Source organism: Fistularia commersonii, chromosome 17 (genome assembly GCF_037954325.1).
Source record: "Fistularia commersonii isolate RoL2024-O1a breed Wild chromosome 17, RoL_Fcom_v1.0, whole genome shotgun sequence".
In the NCBI taxonomy this organism is placed as follows: Eukaryota; Metazoa; Chordata; class Actinopteri; order Syngnathiformes; family Fistulariidae; genus Fistularia; species Fistularia commersonii.
In genome coordinates, this window is record NC_141300.1 from 8,323,449 (window position 1) to 8,350,462 (window position 27,014).

Genomic DNA, 27,014 nt, shown 5'->3' on the forward strand with positions numbered 1-27,014 from the left:
CGCAGACAAACAAGACGCGTAGTTAGCCGTTGCCCTATTGATTCTTCATTACACGTATTTATTTACACATTGCAGTGTAAATGATTGACCATGGTAATGACATTATTCAGAAAACCAATGTTCTTCCTAAAGAATAACATATATATGTATATAGATATGTGAAGAAAGACTAAAAAAGAGGTTAAAACTTTGACTAAAATTAGCATTTAAGTAACGTGTCTGCACTAACTGAACTATTCGGTAGTAGCTGAAGTCTGAGCTTGTATTATAAATGTTCAAATGAATTTTGAAATGTCAAAATAAATATTACACTTGAATAAAGATTCAGTTAGTTTTCTTAGTTCTGTACTATTCACCCCACGACAGAGGACAGATGCGGACGTACCACCGTAAGACTGATGCTGCCTTCATGGTCGCCGGAAATGTTAGAATTCTTAGCGTTTCTGAATAAACATAGAAGTAGATTAATAACAGACATTGAATTATCACATTGCACCGGCCAACTTCACTTTACAACACTGTAATAACTTTGAGTTATCATCGTTCATACAGATCCGGCCCTTTTTATGTGCCACTTAACATCTTCGCTCATTTTAAAGACTAGAATTGGTAAGGAATTGTGTATTTTCGTTTTCTTACTAAGTCGCTTTAAATGTCACACAAAGTTCGGGAAGGCAACAAATTTTTGGGGTTGTTTTGCAGTGGCGTTACCAAGGAGACGAAATAGCGAGAAGAATGCTGCAAATTCTGCACCCTCTCGCAGATTCAATGCAACATTGTGCCTCTTGACTTGTCGCCCCGTATTTCACTGCTACCACTCTTTCTCCACCTGCTGCGCCTCAGCGGTTCACACAGCCGACCCCCTTTAGAGGTTACTACAGGACATTGACTAACAAGTTAAATAGGGCAAATGGTCACTGCCTGGGCCTTCCTACCGGGAATTTTTTTTTTTTCTCTCTTTGCTTTTTTCACCTTATTTTGCACAGGCATTTAGTGGGTGAAAGTGGACTGAAAAAGGGTTGCTAAAAGTGATGCGAACGGAGAAATCGGGATTCTGTTCGGGGGAAACAAAAATGGTATGGTTGGAAATAAAAGACATTGTTGATATACGAAATCAAGGGGAAACGTGGAGATGCATAAAGTGATAAGTGAAATTATCAAAACAGCTTCGAGATCACCTAGATGTTCTGTTATGAAATGTGTATTCCTACTCATTAATGTGTTACCGTCTTTTTGTGGTTCGTTGTTTAAGTTTTTGTTTGCTTGTTCTGTTTTCCACAAATCAGTGTTTAAGTAACTGAAAAAAGTTCTTGGTGGTTTTCAAATCATGATAATAAACAAGATCCCGTTTAAAAACTGGAGAAATGGTTTGGAATGACACATTAGACGTTACTTTGGGATAATGCGGTTGTAACTTGTTGCTTATTATTGTAAGTAAATTTCAATAAACGGAATTTTAAGTCGCTTCTTGAAAAAAAAGTATGTTGGTTTATGACCCAAAGGGGGCGCTGTCGCAAACAATTAATGATCAAGACTTGTGCAGAAGAAGATTTTAAGCTCAGCCGGAAATAGGGTGGGACTTGTAGTGGAAGAAGAAGGTAGCCGCTAGCCACCCGGTGCTGCAGGATCTGGTATTGTGTGTCTACCGATAATCATGGTCCAACTGGTGGGTTCTCTCCGAAAAGAGCTGAATGACTCCCTCTCCACATGCAAGGTCCTGGTGGTGGGAGCGGGAGGGATCGGCTGCGAGCTGCTGAAGAACCTCGTCCTCACCGGCTTCAAAAACATCGAAGTGGTGGGTAACACTTACGTTTGTTTCTCAGTGTCTGTCTGTGAAGCTAGCGGGCTATTATGCTAGGTCTTTGTGCAGCTCAGACAGCGCCGGGATCGCGGTAGGTGACCGGTCTTGGTCTAAAATCTTGCAAGTTGTCCCCTCAATAACTAAAATGTAAGTGTATCTGCGATTAATTCTTAAGGTTTAATCTGTCATTGAGAGTATGTTTAATTGGAGATAGTCGTTCAAGAAATAGAAAATCCATCGAAAAGGCTGTAGCATTTTGGCGCCATTGACATTGCTAATTTAGCTTGACAACTTCTTTGTAAGTTGCCTAGCTAACTTAGTCGGGTGGCTTGCTAAATGCCAAAACAAATACACTGCGGATTTCGTATAAGTCACTAGATAAGTTAAAGGGAGTTGTTTGTGTCGGTTGCTCGTTTGAGGTTACGAATACCGTTTGATTCACTTGTTTGAAATTCGCTTGTCTCATAAAATGCTGCTTTCCAATGATGAGAGGATGTAGGACATTGGTGTGTCTTGATCGAAGAGGGTTAATAGTTTGTCAGTCTCCATAATTTCGATGGCCTAATCTTAAATGGTCATTTATAACCATAGATTTATCATCGGTAATGAAACATAATTGCCCATCGAGAGGAATGAAAACCAACACCGGATTTCACTTCAAAGGTATAATTCAGTTTTAAAAGTTTTACAGTGGCCAGTAGTTGTTTTTAGGATGGCATCTTTCTGTGCTGTAGCATGAGCATTATGTATACATTTTCTCAATTTACGGCTTATCAATGACATGCTGATGAAGGAAGCTACCAAGAGTAATAGCTTGAGAAAGCAACACACAGCCTTCATGCTCACACAGTCATCCTAAAATGCCCTAATTGCGCAGTGTATTTGGTCATATGCTTTATTTTATCCTTGTCATAAGTCCCCTCCATGAACATGTGTTGCTCAACCTGAAATGCAATTGCCTATTGAACTTTGATTCAGATTTGGTGTCAGATCTGGTTGACTTCTCTCTAAAACCCTGTTTGGTTTTACAGATTGACTTGGATACTATTGATGTTAGCAACCTAAATCGTCAATTCCTCTTTCAGAAGAAACATGTTGGCAAATCTAAAGCACAGGTATGTCAGTCATAAGTTAGCTCCTAAATTTAGATTGGACACTTGATTAATTTTTAAAGGAAAGTACAGCTTTATCTACAGTTCTGTTCATGTTTTGTTTCCAGGTGGCGAAGGAGAGTGCGTTGCTGTTCTGTCCTACTGCAAACATCACAGCTTACCATGACAGCATCACAAAGTCCGTTTTTAGAAATTCTTGTTTCTTTCACTTAAAGGGTTTAAATGGAAAAAGTTGCAGTGTTTGTGGAACTGCTTGACAAACAAGACTAATTAGTCTTAATGTTGTTGTTTTTTTGGATAGCCCTGACTACAATGTTGAGTTCTTCAGAAAGTTCATGCTCGTGATGAATGCTCTTGATAACAGAGGTAATTTCACTTGACCTCACCTCTTGCCCTTTGAAAGTGATGATGACTGTAATAGATTTTTTTTCCCCTCCTAGCGGCCCGTAATCACGTGAATAGGATGTGCTTGGCAGCGGATATACCCCTGATAGAGAGTGGCACCGCTGGGTATCTGGGGCAGGTCACCGTCATCAAGAAGGTACAAAATGCAAATAACGGCTACAGAAAACCCCATTTTTTCATCTGATATAAATACTGCAATCTAAAAACAATTGTCATAGTGTAATTATCCCACCTTTCACCTTACCGCATCTTTAATCTATTTTCCCTTCTTTTCCTTTCAAGGGACTGACAGAGTGCTATGAATGCCAACCCAAGCCCACCCAGAAGACCTTCCCTGGATGCACTATAAGAAACACACCATCTGAGCCCATTCACTGCATCGTCTGGGCAAAATATCTCTTTAAGTAAGTTTTACTTATACTATTCAGTCTCCATTCGGTTTGACACATACTTAAAACAATATGCCTGTCATTGATTATATTGCAGATTAGTTTTAATTTATCATGCCTGAAAATACTAAAAAAAACGGGAAAATTAAAAGGTTTCCTAACTAAAATAGGAAGTCTCAAAGATAGATGCTTTACCGAATCTAGAACAAAGCATTACAGTCATTTTATTGGAACATCTGACACTAATTTGCTTTTTGAGCATCAGTGCCTTAAAGGGCCCGTCTGTAAGATTTTTTTGACACATCACCTTATTCTTCTCCTCCACCCTTTCCTCCTCTTTTCATCTGTTTTCTTCTGGTATGGCCACAGCAAACCATCTGATTCCATCTATCCCTGTGGTCTGCATCCTCTTCCCATACTAGCTAACTTCATATCCTCTTTCACTGCATCCATAAATCTCTTCTGACTTTTCCTTCACATCCTGCCAGGAAGTTCCAATCTCAGCATCCTTCTATCAGTATATTCACTATCTCTTCTCTGTACATGCCCAAATCATCTTTAGTTTGGCCTCTGACTATCCAAAGCATCTTACATGTGCTGTCTTTCTGATGGACTCGTGTCTCATCCTCATTCTCCCCATCCTCATCACTCCCAGAGAACCCCAATATATTAATCTTTGCTGCCTCCCATCTTTTCCTCAATTCCACTTTCTCCAAATCATATACCACCATTGACCTCACCACTGTCTTGTGCACCTTTCCTTTTAGATTTTGCTAATTCTGCGTATTTGTAAAAATCAACCTGAAGATTGACCTGAAACCTGAAGTCTTTAAAAAAATGTTTTTTTTCCAGATCTGGGAGAACTGATCATGGCAAAAGTCACAATTATTTGACAGATAATAATTTAACACAATTACCGATTGGAGAAAATCTTTTTATTTTGGTGAACTTTAACAATGATGGTCTTTCTAAATTGGAGCATAACTTCTCAGAGTCACTGTTTGCTGGAGTAGTGCTTTGCTCTCACCAGAAGATATCAATAGCATGCTGGCACAGCAGAACTCACATTGCCTTTAGTGTCTATTAGACATGCTAAAAATGCAAGGTGTAAAATGGGGACATTTGACACAAGTTTTCTCATTGTTGATAGACATTGTATTTTTTTGCTTTTTTTTTTAAATTGTAGCCAGCTTTTTGGAGAGGAGGATGCAGATCAAGAGGTATCCCCTGACACGGCCGACCCTGAGGCTGCATGTGAGTGACAGCTTCCATAAGAAATTTCTTTGCACATTTCTACATTCAGCCTTCAAATGTTCCTCAGATAAGATGGCAGTGGTAGATATCAACGAGCACCCTGTGTTGAGTGAAATATGTGTTATGCATACAGGGAACCCTGAAGAAACCGCAGCTCGTGCCACAGCTTCAGAAAAGGATGGGGACATCAAGCGTGTGTCCACCAAGCAGTGGGCGCGTTCCAATGGGTATGACCCCATAAAGCTCTTCAACAAGGTACAGTCTGACAAGTCCTAATTTATTGAGGTCCATAGTGAAGGGGACATAATTACTCAGTTGATAAGGAACTGCCAAATACAGAAAACAAGATTTTTGTACTAAAATGATCTATGACTTGATGTTGATAGTAAAATTGACAATTTTCTGTATTAAAACAACATATCAATATATTACATTTCAATGCTCTTGTGCATACACCCATGTTACATTGGACTAACCTAGTATTTTTTTGTCCTTTATGTACAGCTTTTCAAAGATGACATAATGTACCTGCTGACTATGGACAAACTCTGGAAGAAGAGGAAAGCGCCTGTCCCTCTGGACTGGCAACAGCTAGAGAAAACCGGTATGTATACTGGCTGCTTATCAATGGCATATGTAGGCCCTTCACGAAACTGAGATTTAATTTGCAATGATTGGCGGATACTGAAACAAGTGCCACTTTACTTGCAAAGACTTGCAAATGTTTCCAAATCCCTTTTAATTTTGCAGTAAAAAGCAGGATTTGACTATATTCATGGGATATTTGTTGCCTCTAGCATTCAAATGGAAACAATGGCATTAAATAAAGCAAAACATTTAATTAAGGTATTATTTAAGGCAGCCATGGGATAAGTCATAAGTGGAAGAAATGCAAGAAATATCATGAGCCTGGCCTAAAGTAGGGGAAAGATACAGTGATGGTAGTGTTACTACTATAACACAAGTAACTTAGCAAGGTGCTATGAGAGACACACACACAATATATTTTTTTGAAAGACTGCATGATCTATCAACATTTGAGCTTCAGTGAGCAGCACACATCTTTTCTGTCATCTGGCTTCAAAACCAGACACTTGACGGAAGGTACTAGTAGCTTTGACTTTCTTGTCTGGTTGTAATGGTGTGCAGGTTTTAAGTTGTTGGGTTCCCATAAATGCCCCTTGGATTTTATCTTGGACATCTGTTTTGGAATATTAGGCATTGGCCTCATGAGTGCTTCTGTGATCACAGTGTGCATTTATCATCCTTTTCTTTTTCTTTTCTATCTAGCATGTCCTCAGGAAGCAACCCCAGGTTCGGGACTGAAGGACCAGCAGGTTCTTGGTGTTTGGGGACACTGTCAGCTGTTCCAGCAGAGTGTGGAGACCCTCAGAGCACAACTGATGGAGAAGGGCGACGGATCAGAGCTGGTCTGGGACAAGGTAAGATTTATGTCTGTTGAGTATCTCAGTTTTATTGGTAGAAACTTCACAGCTCAGTTAAAATCTCGAAACTTTAAAATCCTGTAACCTTTTTACTGCTCTTCATCTTGTCAGGATGATCCTCCTGCCATGGACTTTGTAACAGCAGCAGCAAACCTCCGTATGCACATCTTCAGCATGAATACCAAGAGTCGCTTCGATGTAAAGTGTAAGATGCCGCCGCTCCCTCACCTACTTGTAATAGTAAATTCAATCTATTGGGATAATAATATAACTTGATTAACGCCCAATTCATTTTACTTTGTTTGTTCAATTTGTTTAAATCAGCCATGGCAGGCAACATCATCCCTGCTATCGCAACAACAAATGCAGTAATTGCTGGACTGATTGTGCTGGAAGGGCTCAAGATCCTAAGTGGAGAACTGGAATCCTGTCGTACGGTTAGTTCAATCAATAAGTTTAATATACAAAGTCATTTTTTTAATTGAAATTTCTTACATATTTTTTATTAGGAATATGGAGGACAGTGTTGCAAACGTTTGTGGAAAAAATGGTGAAAACTAGTGAAAAGCAGAGTCATCAGTCAGTTGAAAAAAAATAAGCTGGTGATTTAATTTACTGATGCACTCATGATTTCTTTTTGCAAATTAAAATCAGAAATGGAAATAAATATGCTGTCCATGCTTTACTTTTTCAATACCGCATGTTTGGTTATAGTGTGTTGTTATCATTTTTGTTTCAAGCGTGTTCACTGTTGCATGTAGATGCTGGTATGTGTAATGTACTGATCAGTGCACATCAAATTCTTTCTTTAAGACTCACCCTTGCATAGTTTGGATTTTTATGAGGACTGCAACCATTTAAATTGTATCATAACTATTTATTTGTAACTAAGTATCTATGGGGGCACTGTGGTTCCGTGTTTTACAATTGCACCTCACAGCATTAATAGTGCTCGTAACCAACTCGGGCATTTCTGTGTGTTTATATGTCCTCCCCACACTCAAACGTTTTCCTCCCAAAGTCCCAAAGCACGCAGTAAATTAATTGAAGGTGCTAAATTTTACATGCCTAAATACATCTCAATATTGTAGTCCTGTGATTAAACCCTGCCTCTTGCCTAGCCAATAGCTGGATTGGCTCCAGCACCCTGTGCATAGGATGGGGGCACAGATAAAAAAATCATATGTCACTATGCTCCAATCAATAGCATTTTGTTTTGAGTAACCATAAGCACCTTTTTATATTAAATGTGCTTTGACTTGAAACAATAATGGGCTTAATGAAGAATGACAGCGTTGGAGAAATGATTTTATGACACTTCAGTTGGTTTGCATTCATCTCGTTTTCAGATCTTCCTGAACAAGTGTCCCAACCTCAGGAAGAAACTGCTGGTACCATGTGTCCTGGACCCACCGAGCAAAAACTGTTACGTCTGCGCCAGCAAGCCTGAGGTCACCATCAGAGTCAATGTCCACAAAACCATGGTTCTCACACTTCAGGACAGGGTAATATATCAGCTCACTTCCAGTTTTGAATGTTGCATATCCAGTGGTGTCCAGGTGGATTGAGCTGTTCTCTGCTGTCCTGTTTCCTTGTTGATTTGATGTTTTGTACTTTCCCTTAGATCCTGAAGGAGAGATTTGGGATGGTAGCTCCAGATGTTCAGATAGAAGATGGAAAAGGGACCATCCTCATCTCTTCTGAGGAAGGAGAGACAGAAGGTAAGGAGGGAGGAAAGATTTTGTGGGAAAATTGTTTCAATATAAGCAACTGTGTTTTAAATTTAATTTTGTCCTTTGTGGTTAAAAAAGTTTTTAGCAGTAATATAAATGAAAGACATTAAGGCAGAGAGGAGATGAAGGCAGTGATTGAAAGTAGATCAGTATCAAAGTCAAGAAAGCCATTCACTTCTGAGAAGAGATTGATGCAAGTAGTTCAGTTTGAAGAGACAAAAAAAGGCAGAAGATGACACCAAGAGTGAAGAACAGCAGTCAGGGTGCAAAGGTGAGGGATTTACAACGTCATGGAATGCGAGTAATGAAAGATGAGGGCCCATTATTTGGGGGCGTAATTTAGAAGGGCGTTATATTAGCATCAGCTGTCAGGTTTCCTCTACGTTAAGTGGTGGATGTCTTTTTCTTTTCATCTGATTTGTAAGCTGCAAAGGGATAATGAGGTGTTATGCATATTTGATAAAGTTCATTAAAATGTCCCACTTAATCATGTATATAAATCTGACTTATTCAGTTACTATACTGTCCATACATTGCGATAAGTCATAATGAGCTGCAACTGTAAATTCAATACAACTTGCTTCTTGACAGCCAACAACAACAAATTTCTCTCTGACTTTGGGATCCGCAATGGGAGCAGGCTTCAATCTGATGACTTTCTCCAAGACTACACACTCCTCATCAATGTTCTGCACACGTACGTCCTCCGCAGACAGCACTTCTTGGATAAGTGCAGCACTTGAACCCAAATGAAGGTATAATTTGTTTTGATGGCGATTCATCCATGAGCTAAGAAGATTGTATGTGTGTGTCTTCATTGATAGTGAGGAACTAGAGAGGGATGTTGAGTTCGAGGTTGTTGGCGAGGCCCCAGACAAAGCACCGCCGCCACAGAGTAACCAGGAAGAGGTTAACAGCATCACCAATGGCAACAAGGACTCTGCTCAGCCGTCCACTTCCTCCAAAGGTCAGTAATGCAGAAGACGCACAGCGTTTGCTATATGCATATTCTTATGCATACAAAGATTTTGAAAAACATGTTTTAAGAAGTTTCATTTCTGGGTGGTGATATAAAATTTCTTTTCAGTATCTCTCTAATTCTGTAGTGCCCATACCTTTCGGGGATTAAATAGGCAGCTGAATGTTTTGAATCTAGCTTTTCTTAAAAGATGTTCCATAGTCTAGCAGTGTTCTGTTGGAGCCAGCTAGTAATTCATTTTCATACAAAACTACTTGCATGCATGTTTTAACAGCCAGCCACATCTGATGAGCTTTGCAAACACATTTGTCCATTGTGTTTCAGCTCCTGCCGATGATGATGACATCATGATTGTGGATTCTGACGAGGAGGAAGGGGCACCATCCAGCTCCTCAGCAGTGACCAGCGGCACCAAGAGGAAGTATTCTGATGCAGAAACTGGCGAGACTTCGAAGCGCCCACGGACGGACCAGTCAAACACAGCAACTGCCTCCACCGACAACGATGACGATGACATCATCGCTCTGGACTAACCCCTCCTCAATGGTCTCCTGACCTGATGAACTGAGAACTCTTTGAACGTTTGCCATTTTGAATCAAGACAGACAGTAGGCTTAAATAAAACACATCTTTGATGAAGAACAGTTCACTGCCTGGGTTCATCCTTGCCCCCCCCCCCTCCCACGTGCTTGTGCTTTCATATTTCCTATTCTATTGTCACATGATGCTGTAAATAGATTCTACATTTTAAAAGTTTTGAAAATACATACATTTTGTTTATATTAATTTTGGTCCCTATAAAAGACTTCACTTTATGGTAAAAAAATGCTTTTTGTATTTTTTATAAGTTTACTGTATTGTTCTACATGAGGGTGTTGTTTGGAAGGTTACAAAAAAGGAAAATGTTGTAAAAACCAAAATGTTTTCTAGGGCTGTACTATTGAAGTTGGTTACGGGGCAATAATACAGACCCAGACAGGTGCCTGCCTTAGTGCTCTTGGGTCATTGGAGCACAGAGGCATTGAGGGAGTTTGTGGCTGCACTGTATCATCAGGAAGTGTGCTACCTCTTTTCTAGAACTAATTTTTGCTGCAAATGGCAACAATGCTCTGAATTTAACACCACAGTGAGGCATTCCATCTTAGGGAATGAAACTTTAATAAAGCAGCATTGTGAAGCTGAGATACAATTTGACCTATATCCTTGAAATTACCGTGGCTAACAACTGGCTGTAATCAAGGCTATTTGTATTTCAGTTGAATCATGTTACTCTTAACTTTATTAAACAGGCTCAGTTATGTGAAAGCAAAGATGTGACTAGTTTAAAAAGGTGGTCCTTTAGTTACAAAGTCATGATTTATCCAGAAACCAAACAGCTTTGTCTGTATTGCTGGGGTTGTATTGGATCATCAGATGGCACCAAAGTCCCCAGTTTAAAAATGAGTTTTTCCTGTGGATCAAGCCACGGTTATCTTCTCTCGTAATGCCTATGTCAGTCTCCATAATTTCATATTTCATTATAATCTGACTTGTTGAAAGGCCTTTGGGGGTTTTGGACCAATTTAATGAAGACAATAAATGTAAAAGCAGAGATAATGTTTTGTCTTGTTTATTGTCTCTTAATCTCATATTTGTATGTCTTACAAGTCTCATTAACTATCAAATGCAGCCACTTGGATCTGCATGGTTCCTCTAGTGATAAGGCATTTAGCCACTTTGCTTGAAGCATTTATTTCCCATGATATTTTCACATGCTTATTTCTAAAGTAACACATGATTCACATATGAGTCATATCTTCAGAGTCATCAACTTGTTTTCTTTTTGCACAACTTAAATTTGTAACTGCTGTGGTATAGACATTTTATTAACAAATTCCTCAAAAAAGAGTAAATAAATCAACATGTGCCCATTAACTATCTTGCCAGCCAACATTACCAGACAATGCTGTTTTGACTTTTCCCAGCCCTAGTTTGAATATATTACATTTCGTGAATGTTACCAACTAGTAGGGGAATACAAACACTGTCCCATCTGACAGTGTAATTTTTTTCTCTAAGCACCAACAGTAAAATCTAAGGAGACACTGATTGTTAACTGTTAACTAATTTGCACACAACAGAGAAGGGCAGACTGATAATTTTTAATTCCATCAAATACATTTTACTGTCTTGCAACTCTTAAAAAGAACCTACATACTGCTCATATTCAACTTACTTACATCAATCATAATTATATTATTGAATCATGTATGTAAAAAGGTGGCACAGATTACCATCTGTCTACGTCATTATCGACTTGGCTGAAACATATTTAACCTAGTCTGTGTTTTTACAGCTCGCCAGGGAACACAAACAAACCCAGACAAATAGAATGAATAAACTTAAATCAAGCATTCTTTGTAACAAGCTTGCTGTGTCTCTTTATCCATTTACATCTCTGTTCTGTTTTTATCGCTACAGATCAAAACAAGCTTCTGGACTGTTTTGACTTCTCGGCTGGTATTTCTGGCAGCTCTCCAGCAGCTGCCAATGCTTTATGGCCATGTTAATCAATCCTGATCAAAGTTGTGGGGTCGCAGTAGAGGTCAAAGAGATTAAGATGTTGAGGTTCTCTTTGGGAGTGACGAGGGTGGATAGGATCAGGAATGAGTCTATCAGAGGAACAGCACATTTTAGATGTTTTGGAGAGAAAGTCAGAGAAGCCAGACTGAGATGGTTCGGTCATGTACAAAGGAGGTATAGTGAATATATTGGTAGACGGAAGCTGGAATCGGAGCTGCCAGGCAGGTCTGGAGGAAGACCAAAGAGAAGATTTATGGATGTAGTGAGAGAGGATATAAAGGTAGCTGATGTGAGAGAGGAGGACACAGAGAATAGGGTTAGATGAAGAGGGTTGATTTGCTGTGGTGACTTCTGAAGGAAAAAGCCAAAGGGAGAAGAAGAATCATTGATCATCCTCGCTGGGAATAAGACTGATATTGGTCCATTAGAGAGAGGACACACAAAAATATTTAAAATGTGCCCCTGAATCTATTATTACTATTATTATTATTGGTAGTAGTAGTCGTATTTTAAATGACTGAATGAGTCAACTCCACCTTTGCTTTGCTGAGGAAGTAAGGAACTTTCCATTAAATTCTAGGAATCAAAACATTGCTAGGGAGCCTCGAGTAATTGCATTAAAGAGATTTCTAGTGTAATCTAGTAATCTCATTACTACAATCGTTCGTCACTGGATATTGAAAAGGCAGGCAGTGGTTTGCAGTAGTCAGAGTATTCTCCATGTCCTGGCAGCTCCAAGTGTTTGTTGTGTTCAGGGTCCAGGCTGCAGCATTTCGTCGGTGTCACTGACGCCCCTCAAACGAGGTCGCTGATTGGTCCGCGCTGACGCCCCCTCCCCCTCTCTCCTGTCCGACTACCGAGCTGCTCTAGTAACGAGCCGTACCGAATAGTCCGTCGGAGTGCCGTCCAAACGAGGATACGAACCGGAACAAACCGAGGCTACAGGTGACGCCGAAACAGGATTGACATCTCGGCGGCGCGTCAAGGGGGAAGACTTATCTCTTCCCCCGCCTACTCACGGAGGGAAGGAAGGAGAAACCGAAGAAAAGCGGATGATAGTCTCACCGTGAAGTGTGTGTGACCACTAACTTTCAGAGGAGTTCCTAGCTTACATTTAGGGAAAAACGCCCCCCGCGACGGAACATTGACGCCGTTTGTAGCCGTCCGTATCCAAAGTGGTAGCGTTAGCTTTATAGATATGGTGACCTTGGCATCCGTGGTGAGACCTTTAGCTTCCCGGCTCCACATACAGGTCGTGAGAAACGCCAGGAGTCACCGGCAGACCCCAGTGAGGAGGTGCAACCTCACAGCGTGCTCCAGTAAATATGTGCTGTCTCAGAGTAAGTGACCGCTGCCCAACGGCCGTCGAGCCCGCTCGCTTCCAGCAGCTGCTGCTAATTATCCTCATGCCACGGTGTATGTTTCAGCACGACCGAGGGTTTGGCGTTTTATTGTGGCTCTCAAAAGCCCAGTTATTGTGGGTCACGCTGCATTTGTAAATGGTCACTTTTGTTGTCATCTGGAAAAACGTGCACGGTGAGCGCTGGGGAAAGCTCGGACTGGATTTTCCCGGTCAGTGGACGCGGAGCATACGCCTCCCCGCTGGAGGAGACTGCATCGAGGCTCCGGGTTTTCCAGAGCGATGGTATCCCGATCTCCATAGATGGAGCCTTTCAGGGACCTTTGGCCCACATAGGGCTGTCTGTCTTCTCTTACTATGCCTGTCAGTGTTTTACCAGAGATAATGTCACATCTTTTAACTGCTCTATCACATTTGTCACAAGACAAATCTATGTTGCGCGTCCACCTTTTACTTGTGTGGAATTCAAGGTCCTCTTATAAATCAGAACAATTTCGTAGCCACACCCAATGAAACAAGCTTGTCTTGTTTTACACCTCAACTAGCTTCCTGCTTGAAAGCTTGGGCTTATCTTTGAAAAGAAGACGGTTTTGTTGTTTAGACAGTAATGTTCACAATATTGTCCTTCCTTTTGGGAAATGGGTTATAATTGGGTCAAACTATTTTAGTGTTTCATCTTTTTGATTTGGGAGTCACAATTCTCCCAATCTGAAAGGGAAAGCCGGAATACCACATGGGGGATGCACACTATACCTGCAGTCTCATGAATGTGCAGTGCAGTAGTTAAAACAAACTGACACATATCAATTAAACGGGTTGAAAAGGTTTTGCAAGAGTTGAATTCTCATATTCTTTTATATTATAAACTACTAATCTCTGAGCTGCAAGTACCTTTGCTAGGATGAAAACAATTATTTGTCATGCTATTTTTCTATAATGTGCAATTAATGTGCAGTGCAAATGTAATATTTTTGCTGTGATATTGGGGACACGCAAACTCTTTATCATGTAGAAAATTTGATAATGATGATGAAGGCAATTCATTTTTCTTTGGCACGTTTTGGAGGGAGAGTTTTCCATTGTTTATTGTGACACTGCTAACTGTAACTGGTATTACTAAAATTCCACTGCAGAAACACTATTAAAACCAGTCCAATGAAGCCAGAAAAATGAATAGTTTTATAATCAAACGAGGGTAAAAACTGGAGCAAAGAAAACATTTGCTGTGGTGCAGTGAGAATTTAACAAATCTCCAAAGTGTACTTGCTTTTGCTATCTCAATACAGCAGACTTCCTATCTTTCATCGTGGGATTTTTCAAACAGATTTTGTATTTACACTGGCCTCATCCCAGATATGAGCACTTACTGAACACGTCTTGTTTTGAGCAATAACAATGAGGGATCACACCAAATAGTAACTGCACTTCAATAGCCATGGAATATTTATATAATGTATTCTAATAATGCAAATACATTTTTTTCCTTCACACTCCCAAGTTTATATCCTAATATTAGTTTTAGATATTTTTTGTGTTTGCCTTATCCATTCATAATCTACAGATCCCTCTGTAAGGGTTCTTACAAGGTTAACAGGGTTTATTACAAATGTTGAATGGCCTTTTGAAGCACGACCAAATCAGTGGATTTGCTTGTTCCTGGCACTTTTTTCATGTTTCTCTTAAAACAGTTGTCCACAACCTAGTCTGAAAAGTTACATAATCTTTTTGAACAAGTCTTCTTCTTCCCAATGGATATTAAAAGATGATTTCCATAGTAATATTGCAATGAAGGTGCAGAGGTCTTGTATGCACTGTGAACTTTGTATTCTATACTTTGTGTAATGTTCTTTTTTCGGTGTTTGCTCACCTTCGCGTCAGTACAAGGTGTAACTGTGAACCGGAGCCATATTCCTTGTACAGGACTGTCTCAGAAAATTAGAATATTGTGATAAAGTTCTTAATCTTCTGTGATGCAATTACAAAAACAAAAATGTCATACATTCTGGATTAATTACAAATCAACTGAAATATTGCAAGCCTTTTATTATTTTTAATATCTCTGATTATGGCTTACATCTTAAGAAAACTCAAAAATCCTATCTCACAATATTAGAATATCATGAAAAAGTATTTTTTGATTTTTAATTGCATTACAGAAGATGAAGAACTTTTTCACAAAATTCTAATTTTCTGAGACAGTCCTGTATATGCATATGGACATACTAACCACTGAAGCTCATTCTCACTCAGAATGATCTGCATAAAAAGCAATATCAAACTATATATAACGAATTGAGTTAGGTGCATCAAATTGGTTTTGTAGAATGCTTCCTTATTGAGTCTTGAGTGAAGGCTCAGTACAACAAAGTTTGTTGCAAAAGAAGTTTGAAAAATATACTAAATATATATGCTTGTGGCCAAGCCTCTTGGCAGAAGGTTTTGCACCACCAGAAGACTGAAAAATGTTGCTGCTTGCCTCAGAACTACACTGGTAAAGTGAATGCATGAACAAACCGGACGGATGACTCTAACCAGCACTGCCTATTTCTATTACACTTAAGTTCTGAAGCTGTCATTCAGTATAATGAGTCGACAGTTAGAGAGGAGTTTGCCCTTTAACTGAAAGCCACTCTGCATGGTTCCCAAGTATTCACATTTAGGCAGAAATAAAATTCATTCAACCCACTTTTAAAATGCGCTCATTTTCACCGCTTGTTGCTTTTGACAAGGGATTCTTAAAAATGCCCTCAAGGAGGCTCCATAGAGCCACTGAAGCCGTATACCAAGGCCTCATAGAAAAAAGTTCTATATCAAAAGTAATCATTTGCAAATGTGTTTTTCAAGTTTAAAATAATTTTTTTGTACATTTGTTATGCCAGTGGCAAATTTTTTATTAAGAGAAAGCTCAGGGAGATTAACACAAAACCAATTAGAACCATCTTTGACAACTGACAATGCCCAGTCAGAGAGCACAAATTGCATCGTAAGCACTAATATTCAAGCGACAAGACTCAGGCAACAGACTCCTGCAGGAAATGAAGGTCATCTGCCTGTTAGTCCTGTTTAGCTTCACTCACAGCAGAGGCACGAAGCAAACAGTCTTTTGTGTTGTGTTTGTTCTTTACACCTGCTTTTGAAAGACGAGCTGCACTGTAGAATGTTCACTGTGAAGGCAGTGTGGGAAACCAAGTTTGACAGGAAAAAAGAAAAAAAAATCTTCTTTTTAATGGAACATTTAATAAGTAGACTTAAAATTGATTTTTGGGGATGGATCTTAAGGGGACACGAAGCAGAAGAACAAGGGAGGTAAGGAAAGGAAGCAGACTTTGGTGTAATTAGAAGTCAGGTCCTTTGACAGATGCTGGCCTGAGTAGGCAGTCTGACCAGCCAGAGGTCCTGGTCTGATTCCCCGCCTGTGGAGGGGAACTGGGGGCGTGCCAGAACATTCCGCATGTCATTTTCTGCATAGCCAGCCCACTTTTATTTTGTAATTTCCTCTAAGAAAGAAGTAAGAGGACTAGAAGGAAGTCCCACTGCTCACTCAATCTTTTTTGATTCATTTCCTTGAGGACGGTCAAGGACAGAGGAGAATTCTTAATCCTTTTGTAGGTTTAAATTTTTATTTTTATGTTACAAATTTGATTGTAATTTCATTTTTATTTAAAAAGGACTGCTTAAAAAATGCACGAGGCAGCAGAATACAACATGAAAAGTAGGTGTCATCCTTTTTTTTTCATTGTACTTATCTTAGGCACCACAGACTGTCCATTCGGTGTTAATTTATGTTGTCTGTTATTTCCGTTCTTTTCTTCTTCTCTTCTCCACCTCAAGTGCATCCCATGTGGCAGGGACCCCTCGCGGTACCAGGAGGTGATCGTCAGTCTCCCATCGATATTGTTGTGCGAAAGTGTGTCTTTGACTCTCAGCTGAAACCCCTGGTCACTGACTATGATCCCAAGACCTGCCAGCAAATCTGGAATAATGGTTACTCTTTCCTGGTTGAATATGATGACACCACAGACAAGTCCAGTAAGCACGTCTCATTCTCAGCGTGTGCGTGTCTATTTGTGCATATAGATACAGATATAGATATAAATATGATATAATCTATATCTATATCTATGTTTGGCAGTCCTCATTTCTATTAAATATCAGAATTTTGTATATGTACCACGTCAGTGTTGTTCAGGAGGTTTCCCTTTAAATCTGATCAGGCTGAAAGAAATCTCAACAGGGGGAATGCATGTTTTGATCTACACAAGAGGATTATCTCCTTCACCCCTTCTTAAAGAGCCCTCAGTTGGTGGGAAACAGCCAGTAATCAATGCTATACTGAAAGCCACTGATAAAACCCACAACTGTGAGAGGATCTGGTGACTGTCATGTGACTACCTTGCCTCTTCTGACCTGCAAAGTGTTTCAGTGGTCAATTTTCTGCATTTGTTATCAGGCTACCCAATAGTCTTGTCACTTTGCACCTATTTTACTAATTTTTTAACTCAAAAATACAGTATTTATCTTTCTTTGTCTTGCCAAATTCAGACGGGACTATAACCATTAAATGCAGAGAACAGTAGGTAGTTACTTGTATTCTATTGTATTGAAATGGAGTGACCTGAACATTATATTAACAAACTTAAAATAATTCAAATTTAGATAACAGCATGCTATACTGAAGTATTCTTTCCCTTTGGATTGTACTTTTCATAAGTTGTTGATGCATTAGATTTGAATCGGATAATATGTGATTTACTTCCTCTCCTTTGTTTTGCTGTATCAGCACTGAAAGGGGGCCCCCTGCAAGACAAATTCAGGCTGTGTCAGTTCCACTTCCACTGGGGTGAGAGCAACGCTTGGGGGTCAGAACACACCGTGGACAGGAGGCTGTTCCCTGCTGAGGTACTGTGTCTGAACACCAACATGAAACTATATATAAAATGTGACTAACACACAATCCCCAGTTCTCTTGCCCCAAAGCAGATTATGTTATGTATTTTCAGATATAAATGGAATAGCTGAACATTTTTTCTTGCTGTATGAGAAACAAAATTTACATAAATACTTCTTCTCAAGATGCAGAAATATTCATAATCTGCTGTAAGATGTATATAATACTATCCTCTGATGTTGTTACAACCTCGAATAACAAAGTTAAATTCATGAATTCCATATTCCATCACATTGAAAATGTATGTATTTTATGGAAATGTGAATTCATGGTAATAAACCTACAAAGAATTAACACTCAACTTGACACCAAAGACCTCAGCTCACTGAAGTGTTTTAGCTTAATAGTTTTAGTTTTAAATCTCAAAACCTGTAACAATCACCACCAGATTCTTGGCAGGCAGCTTTTTGTGATTTTTTTTTCCTTTTTTTTTGTTAAATCCTAAAACCCTGCAGTTATGAATATCTTCTGGTGGCACCTGCCAAAATTTTGGGGCTTTCCTGTGTAGCCATCAGATTTCTGGACTGAGAATTCTACTGCTCTTTGCCATTCATAGCTGACAGGTCAATTATCATTTCAGACATAAGAATGGATTCAGCGTTAGAGTGTTATCCTTGACTTGAGTTTCTAATCAGTCATACACTCAAGAGTAAGAATGTAAAAAGAACATAAAGGATTAAATTATTGTCAGACAATAGCAAAAATTTTAGTAACCGCATTTCGAGCCGCTGTGTTCTACCTTTTCAGTTCTGTACACAGCTTTGCCTGCATGGAAAGAAGGGTAAATGTGCATTAGTCAACACTTCTCATACTGCAAGTGTTCTAGAATTATGTTAAATTGTGATTAAGCCTATGTTAAACCCCTGTACATTACCTTGCCATCATCTTGCAGCAGAAGTTCTGTGAAAATGGCTCTTTGTTACTTTTGTGTCTGTATGTATGTGTGTTACCATCACCAAATGGAAAAAGTCAGTTGTAATCAGGAACTATAAAAGGCAGGAAACAATGGGATATTAGCAATAACCTTTTTTCAACTTCTCGATGTATTTTTAACCCATTAGAAAAAATGTGAAAAAGAGTTTTATCATACTGTGTCTACAATAAGCCTTTAACTGGGCCTCTTGGTACCAGGGATCCACAAGGAGCTGCAACCTGTAATTCAAGCTTTTATCATCTTTTCATCAGGGAACTCATCTGTTGGATCTTAAGTCATATACTTTTTCTCTACATCACAGAACACCTGCATGACAATTTGAGAAACACAAAAAGGGGGGCAGGCGCTGGCCGTAATATATGTGATTATAAAATATATTGGCCTTTGTGATGTTCCAAACACGTAAGCACACTTCTGTAAAAGTAGACTTTCCATCCTTTTTTCTTGGAAGGTGACATAGTCCTGATTACCATCTTTCAGCAGTCCTTGTATGACTGTGTCCACACAGGGTCGAGTGACACTCCCTGTCTTACAATAATGTGCTGTTCTTTTTGAAGCATATTGTATGTCAAAAAGTGAGGGTAACTTCTGTGGGTTTTTCTGTTTTTTTCTGTTAAATAATTGCAAAAACTAAACAGCAAAAACTAAAGACCAGTTTTATTTAAAACAAATCCAACAACAGTCCTTTTACAACAAATACAGATTTCTTAAGTCAGTAACAGGAAGAAACCCAAGGTTCTAAAGAAGAAAAAAAGTTGGGTTTACTGAATTCTGAACCAATATTTGTGTAGTTAACAAGCCTAATGTGTTTGTAGTCAACTGTAGGCTAACCATTTTCTCTCTCAGGCAATATTTAGTGGTGTTTGTGGAAGACCAAGTGGAAGAAATACAAACACTAAAAAGCCAAAAAATACAAAGCTAATTAATTATTTCTGCCCAAGGAAATTAGGTTAGCAATCAGGATACCTTCTTTACAATATTTTATTGTTATGTCTCTTTTAATTTTTTACGGGAGCTTAATTCTTCATGTTGTCAGCTAAGTCCACAAGTACAAACATGACATAAAACACATGTGAAATGAGTTGGAATTTAATTTTAAAGAATAGCTCAAAATGAAGGAACAGACTGAAAGTCAACAGTTTGCTCCCTTGCTTTGTGGCTTCTGTCTGGTATGAGATTTGATTTAGTGCACTCTCTAGTCAGAAGAGTAGGGTTAGGAGGATCAGTGTTACAGATACCTATCTCTAGCTGAAGGGTTTGTCTTTCTTGTGTTTTCAGCTTCACTTGGTTCACTGGAACTCTGACAAGTACAGTATGTTTGAGGAGGCAGTGATGGAGGATAATGGACTAGCTGTACTTGGAGTCTTTCTTAAGGTACACATATACATCCAAGCTGCACAGAGCAAACTTACAGTCATCCAATTTTGTCCTTAATAATGGACATTTTGTATGTTGCATATTTGAGGTGTGTTTCTGTCTTTGTGTATGAGTGATCTTGTGTTAAATGGATTGTGCAATGGCTAAAGTTACAATTCGGATCATTGTCTAAATCCTTTTTAGGTGGGGAAGAGACATGAGGGACTGCAGAAACTAGTTGACGCTCTGCCTGCAATCAGACACAAGGTTTGTTCACCATCAGACATACACACTACAAATGAAGTACAGCCAAACTTCTAAGGGGTTAATCTGCTTCTATCTGACATTTTACATTTAGTGACACAACGTTTTTTGTTTTAAAACAGGAGTCTAAAATATTTTCCAGGTAAAGGACCCCCAATACAATAGAGAGATGGAGCAGGGATCCATGTATATATGTACTTTGTTATCGTTCATTTAATCCAAAGCTATTTAAATAATACACAGGTTTATATATTCATGTTGTTCTTTTAAACATGTGCAAGGCACAGTGAGGATTGCTGTGCCTCCGCCATTTCTAAAGATCAAGGATCCATTCTCTACCAAAGTTTGGATTCATCATAATGTGTATTTTAAAGGCATTTAAATTTGTGCGAAAAAAAAATCTTGGGGAAAAACGTCTGAAAAATCACATAAGCAACCAAAAATGTTATGTCTGCCCTGCAATCCGTTGAAGACCTGTCTCTTTTTTTAAAATGATTTTTGACACCTAAATCAGACCACTAAATGAAACATCTTCACGTGAAGAAATTCAATATCAGCTGCCACGGCAAGAAGCTTTTGACTAGAATTTGCTTATAGGTAGTTACTGAGCCCCTCTTGTGGTTTGATAGAGACACTGCAAGACCAGACAGGGCCTCCATAAGGCATGGAGATGATTTACCATAGCATCGGAACATCTGAAACTAAAATCCCATTTGAAACGCATTCCGGTTTGTGTATATGTTTCGGCTAAAGAACCATGAAAAAAGGATATTAGACTGTTTTGTGGTTTAAAATTATGTTTTTTTGTCATTGATTTTTCATGTAGTAAGATAACTCTTGTGAATTTGCTTTCAAAAAGAGGTTCCAAAAATCATCCATGAACAAACAAGGTTAAATTCTATGCATTTGTATTTAAAAAGTTTTAATGAAATAAATTGCGTCAAAATATGCAATACCTTTGCCATGGTGTTTCCAGTTTTGTGACTTGAATTTACTTATATTACTAACATCAAAAAAGTACCTTGAATGGAAATTATATTTCACTTAAATTCCCTACAAAACCCATACCCAACCCTCTTCTCGTTTGAACTTTAATATAGGGTTGTCCTATAACACTAATGTATCTCAGTGGTTCATATTGTAATTATACTCTTGGCCTATTTAATTTGTTTTTAGATATTTTCTTGACAATATTGAATTAACAGTTGCCAGTGCCCAAAATGTGAATTCAACTGCTGCTTAACTGAATGTGTGTTGCATCCCATGTGTTTCTCCTGCCATCTGCAGGGTAGCGTGGTCGAGTTTACCAAGTTTGACCCCGCCATTCTCTTACCCAGCAATATTGATGACTACTGGACCTACCATGGTTCTTTGACCACACCTCCTCTGATGGAGTCTGTCACCTGGATCATTATGAAGCAGCACATAGAAGTCAGCCATGATCAGGTGTGTCTTACCGTCAGGTGTGTCATACTCACTGTCAGTGGTTGCAATTCTACTTAATATTGATGATGTAATTATTAATCTCTCTAAAAAGAGAAAAAAAGGTTTGAAGAATATTCCAAGGCAGCCAACCTCCAGCTGGATGGTTGGATGATAACCGTGTCAAATTTCATGATGCATATGCAGGTTTTTTAGCTTTTTAAAGCGATATACAGGGTGATGGGGAAAAAATAGCATATCAATATTCTGCAGTTCTTTTATAAATGGAATGCTTCTGAAAATGACATGATGCCGTTTGTCAGATTATTTGCATGGACAGAATCGTCTAGTCTTGTTGAACCACAAAAGCAGTTTTCATGGCTGCATCGTGGCGTTCCAATAAATGTGTCTTTTCATAGTCACTTAGCTACAGCTGATACACATTTGGCATCTTAATTTTGTCTCAGCTTTCCTTTCAGTATGTTTGTGTAACTGCGACGCTTACAATTGAACTTGAAGTTGCTTTCTGTCTGCCCATGTTAATGGGTTGTTTACAGGATGCTTACTTTAACTGATGGAGAACATCTGCCTGCAGTAAATGGGGATTTTGGAAGAACAAAGTTATTCAACAGAATAGTAAACCTATTTGCAAAGGAAGACATCATGAAGGAGAGGAATGACATTGGTTCTGGCTCAGCAGAACTCTCTAGACGCTGTAATTTTAAAGTGACATTACAGATTATTATCTAACAAAAGAAAAGTGAAGGCTTCAAAACATATTGTGCTTTCCTTATTACCCACCTCCACGAGTTACAAAAAAATCACCCTATTTTTTCCTATTCTTTCTGATTCAGTTGAGAGTGAGTTTTAATCTCCCTGCTAGAGATGATGAACTATTTTTTATACAGCGAGAAATGTTCTGCTCTTAAATTCCTGATGTATTTTGACTTGTGTTATTTCTGCATGAGCCTGTTTTAATCTTTTTTTCTGTGCAACCCCCCTCTAGCTGGCAGTGTTCCGGAGCCTACTTTTTACCTCAGCCGAGGAGGAGGTACAGAAGAGCATGGTCAACAACTTCCGTGTGCAGCAGCCTCTCCGGGGTCGGACGGTTCGCTCTTCTTTCAGCCCCTTCCTGCAGGAGGCGCCATCTGCTGAAAACGACCAACATACCCATTGATATTGCTGGACTCTACACACACACTCTCTCCCGGTGACACGCACTATGACAACATTGTCACAGTGACTGCAACAAATCAGCTGTTAAAAAAATATTTTTTGTTCAGTCACAACCCAATGTTTCTGAAAGGTGAGCATACATGTTCTAGTAAGTTCTTCTTTTATGGAGTTTTTTTTTTAAATGGAACAGGAATTTTGTTTCAATACTGTTAAGATTTTTACTTAAAATGCTTCAGATTTTGGTTTGACAGACCAATAACCAATAAGGGATGCAGGAAATAAGTAATTTTATAGTTTTGTTTTTTTTTATTTTTTAAATTGAACATAAAATGTATTTATTTAAAATGAACAATTTATTCAGTTAATGTTCATCTGCCAGCCTATAGCTCCAGGTGCACACTGATCTGCAGTAGAGACTGGCACAGCGTGTACAGTCACTCCTGCAGCAGTGAGTTATTTGACCTCATGGTAGACAGTCATATGTCCGTCTTTAGAAGGAGCCTGAAACTGCTGCCGGTTTACACTTCACTCGCCAGGAGATTTCCCCCGTGAAACAGCGGAAGAGTGTCTCCCTGCAGGGAAGTATCAAGGTTTTATACCGCATTGACACTTTAACTTCAAATAGTGTTCTCTTAATTTGTCACTATACAGCATTGGTGAACTGAATGAATGTTTTCTCATCTGTTACAAGGGTTTTACTTCATATGCCTTTGTTTGATATCATACATGGTATACAAACTTCAATGCATGCAAAGGTCTCAAAGTTCTTAAAAACCTAATTAGCCTTAGCTGTTCCACTTATGCTAAGCCCATATTGCTAATACAAGGTTATTTAGGTACATACAGCACATGTAGTCGAGGAGTGTTTCTCCTCGGTTGAGTCTAACTTCAGTTTCAAGATCCATAACCACAGTGCCTTGAACTCTGTTTTTGCAGCTCTCTGCTGTTGGCAAAGTTTCAAGATGTGTTCTCAGCATGAAATTAGTCTTCTTCCACACCTGCTGCAGTTCAAACAATGCTACTGATGTATGTCATCAATTGCCTGAATGAAAAGCATCACTTCTTAGAAAATAAAGCAGCAGTACATCTCTTTCATCAACAATGGGGATATGCTCCAGTCAGCAAGTAAGGCATGCCTGACTGTGTCGACTTTCAGGGTTGACCTCAAGTTATTTTTTCTGTCATAGTTGGGCTATTTTTTTGCTAATCAGTTTCCTAATTTGTTTAAATGCCTTTTTAAATGATGATATTAACAGGACAAACATATGAATAGCTTTGGTAGATGTGCAATTGGATGGGTAGTAATGATAAAGTCCCTTCACTGAATGGTTCAGTACACCTACACAAGGCTCAATTTGATACTCTCACAGTAATTTTAATGAAATCAAGCACTCTATTCAATCACCCTGAATAGAGAAGCGTTGAGTTATAAAAACAAGCCCTTTAAGTGCTCTGTTTTTGCTTCTGATGAAACAACGTCTTATTGTATGGTTCTCTATTCTATAATTCTGGCGCAAAATATTAAGTAGAATCTTTTAGTTATTCCCTTTCAATGTAGAACAGTCAACTACAGGTCACAAACTAGTCCACAGACTATTTACTTCAAATAACATATTGCAGACAAAGTGCAATGTTACAGGCCTAATTTCAGTTTATAGATAGGTGACATAGTGGGACCAACTGACAGCTTATGAAAGCCTTATATATTATGGTTAGCACATGCTTGATGTACCTTATTCAATATTTTAAAGAAGTAAACCAAGCAGCTATTTGTTCTTGTTTTAATTCAATCCAGAATGTATTTTGGCTTCAGACATTACAGAAGGGATCTGAGCATTGTTGAGATGTCTAAGTTAAGCTCACACAATATTACATCAGGTAAATGTTGGTACATATCCAGCTGATTGTCTCTGTCAGGATGTCTTGCCATATGTACACGAATGTGTTTGAGAAATGGTGGGTTGATGCTGGGCTGAGAGTTCAGGGTTGTCTTAGCAATCTTGCAGTGACAATGCTGTTAGTCTAAATCGGTTTGCTTCCCTTTTTCACAGTCACACACACATGCACGCCACTGCATCTCCCCAGTAGGTCTTCCAAGGGGCATCATGACGCCACACATTGAATAGAGGTACTGGATATGAACTGAGAAGCTGCATAATTAATTCATTAATATGAACTGCTGTGAGGGCTGCAGATGCACTAGATTAAGTTAGGGGGGCATGTTGTGAGAAACTGCATAGAGAAATATTCAGTCCAAATTTGGGGTTTATCAAAACCTTGTGGAAATGTGGCATGGGTTGATTGTTTTTTGTTCTAAAGATAATGCAATACAGATTTTATATTTGTTTTATTATAGACAAGGATACAAGGGACCCAGTACTGCCTTCATTTTATACAGCTGTACTTTCTTGATATATTTGAATCATACACCATCATCTGCCTTCATGGTTCATGTCATTTTATCATAAAATACTTTTTCATGCCTTTTTATTTAAAGTTTGAATGCAATGAGTATTAATCTATTCTAATACAAATGTTTGTCTCTGGAGATTATTTTATTTGAACTGCCTTCACTTTTAAAGCTGCATTCTGTGATTTTAATGAATGATATTAGTTTGCAATTGTTTGAAGTCTAGATTGTGTTGCGCCTCTAGGAATGTTTCCTCCCCTGGTTTTAACCTCGAAATGTTATCAAAAATTGTTGACTGGAATGAATGCTTTTTCAATATAACTTTCGTCAAGTAAAAATGTCCGGTAGCAGCTGCTTTTGTAAAATCTTTTTGGTTATTTTATCAAAATTTACGGACAAATAAATTATTCACCCTTAAATAAAATGGAACATGTCAGTCCTCAGACTTCATTAAAATTAAGATTTCTTTAAATTACTAAAGCTTGCATCTAAATACAAAAAAAAAAATTGACATAAAAATAACCAGGAAGTTAAAAGAAAATTTGTACCATTTCTAATAACACAGAAATAATATATTTATCACACTTTCACTGTATTCAGAAGCCTTAAAGAAGTATTCATATAAAAGTGGAATTGAACTGTTTGTTGTCATGTGGGGTTAATGCAAACTTCAATGTGTTTCATATTTGACACACACATTGATATCAATAATGGCTTCTGCATATATTGATATTAATTATTTTCCATATTGCTCTGCCCCATCCTGCTGTGTTTTCTTTGTTGTTTTTTATCTCTACTTTCTGGGTGTGTTTGCCTGAGGCTCCTAGACTGTCCAGTTGTGTATGATGTACATTGAACGCAGGGCATGTTGTAGCTGTTTATTTGTCTATAGGTTAGCCAACATTCCCTTCCTACAGGGGCTCATCTCGGTCCCCCCCACCTGCCAACATGCATCATACCCAGCTGTGCAATCAGGAAGTGTTTTGCTCCTTGAGATCCCTCCTTTTGGAGGGGAACATTTTATCCATGGTCTGATTACATCTTGTAGACGCAAATTTGATGATAAATTTAACTGACATTTATATACGGTATATAAAAATAAACCTATATGTGATCTAAACAATAAATGTCATCCGTGTTTTTCATTTGAAAAACTGTTTCGATTTGTTTCCTTGATCACCAGAATTGTATTAACCCATTTCAAACCAAAATCTTTGATCAGCAGATTATTCATTACATAGTAGATGTTAGGTTATACCAAGCAAACTACAAACTGATTCTTTCTGCAAGAAACTTGCTCTTTAGGATATTTGTGTTGCAAAATAGCAACAATTCCAATAAAAATAAGTTAAACCAGGAAAGCAGCGTGATATTCTTAAAAAATACAATATTTGAATCTATAACCAGAACTCAGAAGCATAAAAATGCAGTTGGAGCTCCTGTACTCTTAAGAATGTTCTTACG

General features: G+C 38.6%; 2 protein-coding genes across 3 annotated transcripts; both read left to right on the forward strand.

Annotated features, from left to right (window-relative positions):
- The first annotated feature begins 1,582 nt into the window (after positions 1–1,582).
- On the forward strand, positions 1,583–10,704 carry uba2 (ubiquitin-like modifier activating enzyme 2). Its single transcript, XM_086163484.1, has 17 exons — positions 1,583–1,795; positions 2,833–2,916; positions 3,021–3,091; positions 3,215–3,279; positions 3,354–3,454; positions 3,601–3,722; positions 4,894–4,961; positions 5,095–5,216; positions 5,466–5,565; positions 6,252–6,403; positions 6,518–6,611; positions 6,731–6,843; positions 7,756–7,911; positions 8,031–8,127; positions 8,731–8,836; positions 8,964–9,106; positions 9,443–10,704. The coding sequence occupies exons 1-17, from the start codon at positions 1,655–1,657 to the stop codon at positions 9,649–9,651; spliced, it is 1,944 nt and encodes a 647-aa protein (XP_086019610.1). The 5' UTR covers positions 1,583–1,654; the 3' UTR covers positions 9,652–10,704.
- A 1,825-nt stretch (positions 10,705–12,529) lies between these two features.
- ca5a (carbonic anhydrase 5a) lies at positions 12,530–26,183 on the forward strand. Of its 2 annotated transcripts, none has more exons than XM_086163499.1 (7): positions 12,530–13,020; positions 16,872–17,069; positions 17,821–17,939; positions 20,201–20,296; positions 20,483–20,545; positions 21,830–21,988; positions 22,971–26,183. In XM_086163499.1, exons 1-7 carry the CDS (start codon positions 12,879–12,881, stop codon positions 23,139–23,141), a joined length of 948 nt encoding a protein of 315 aa, XP_086019625.1. In that variant the 5' UTR covers positions 12,530–12,878; the 3' UTR covers positions 23,142–26,183. The 2 variants fall into 2 exon arrangements, with proteins under 2 accessions (XP_086019625.1, XP_086019627.1); XM_086163501.1 differs by lacking the exon at positions 12,530–13,020 and adding an exon at positions 16,599–16,752.
- The last annotated feature ends 831 nt before the right edge of the window (positions 26,184–27,014 follow it).

Bases quoted from the DNA above. Each gene is read 5' to 3' on its own strand.
- uba2 (XM_086163484.1), top strand. From the start codon at position 1,655: ATGGTCCAACTGGTGGGTTCTCTCCGAAAAGAGCTGAATGACTCCCTC. The intron at 6,404-6,517 runs GTAAGATTTATG...TCATCTTGTCAG, and splicing joins CAGAGCTGGTCTGGGACAAG to GATGATCCTCCTGCCATGGA. The intron at 9,107-9,442 runs GTCAGTAATGCA...ATTGTGTTTCAG, and splicing joins GCCGTCCACTTCCTCCAAAG to CTCCTGCCGATGATGATGAC.
- ca5a (XM_086163499.1), top strand. From the start codon at position 12,879: ATGGTGACCTTGGCATCCGTGGTGAGACCTTTAGCTTCCCGGCTCCAC. The intron at 17,070-17,820 runs GTAAGCACGTCT...TTGCTGTATCAG, and splicing joins TGACACCACAGACAAGTCCA to CACTGAAAGGGGGCCCCCTG. The intron at 21,989-22,970 runs GTGTGTCTTACC...ACCCCCCTCTAG, and splicing joins TAGAAGTCAGCCATGATCAG to CTGGCAGTGTTCCGGAGCCT.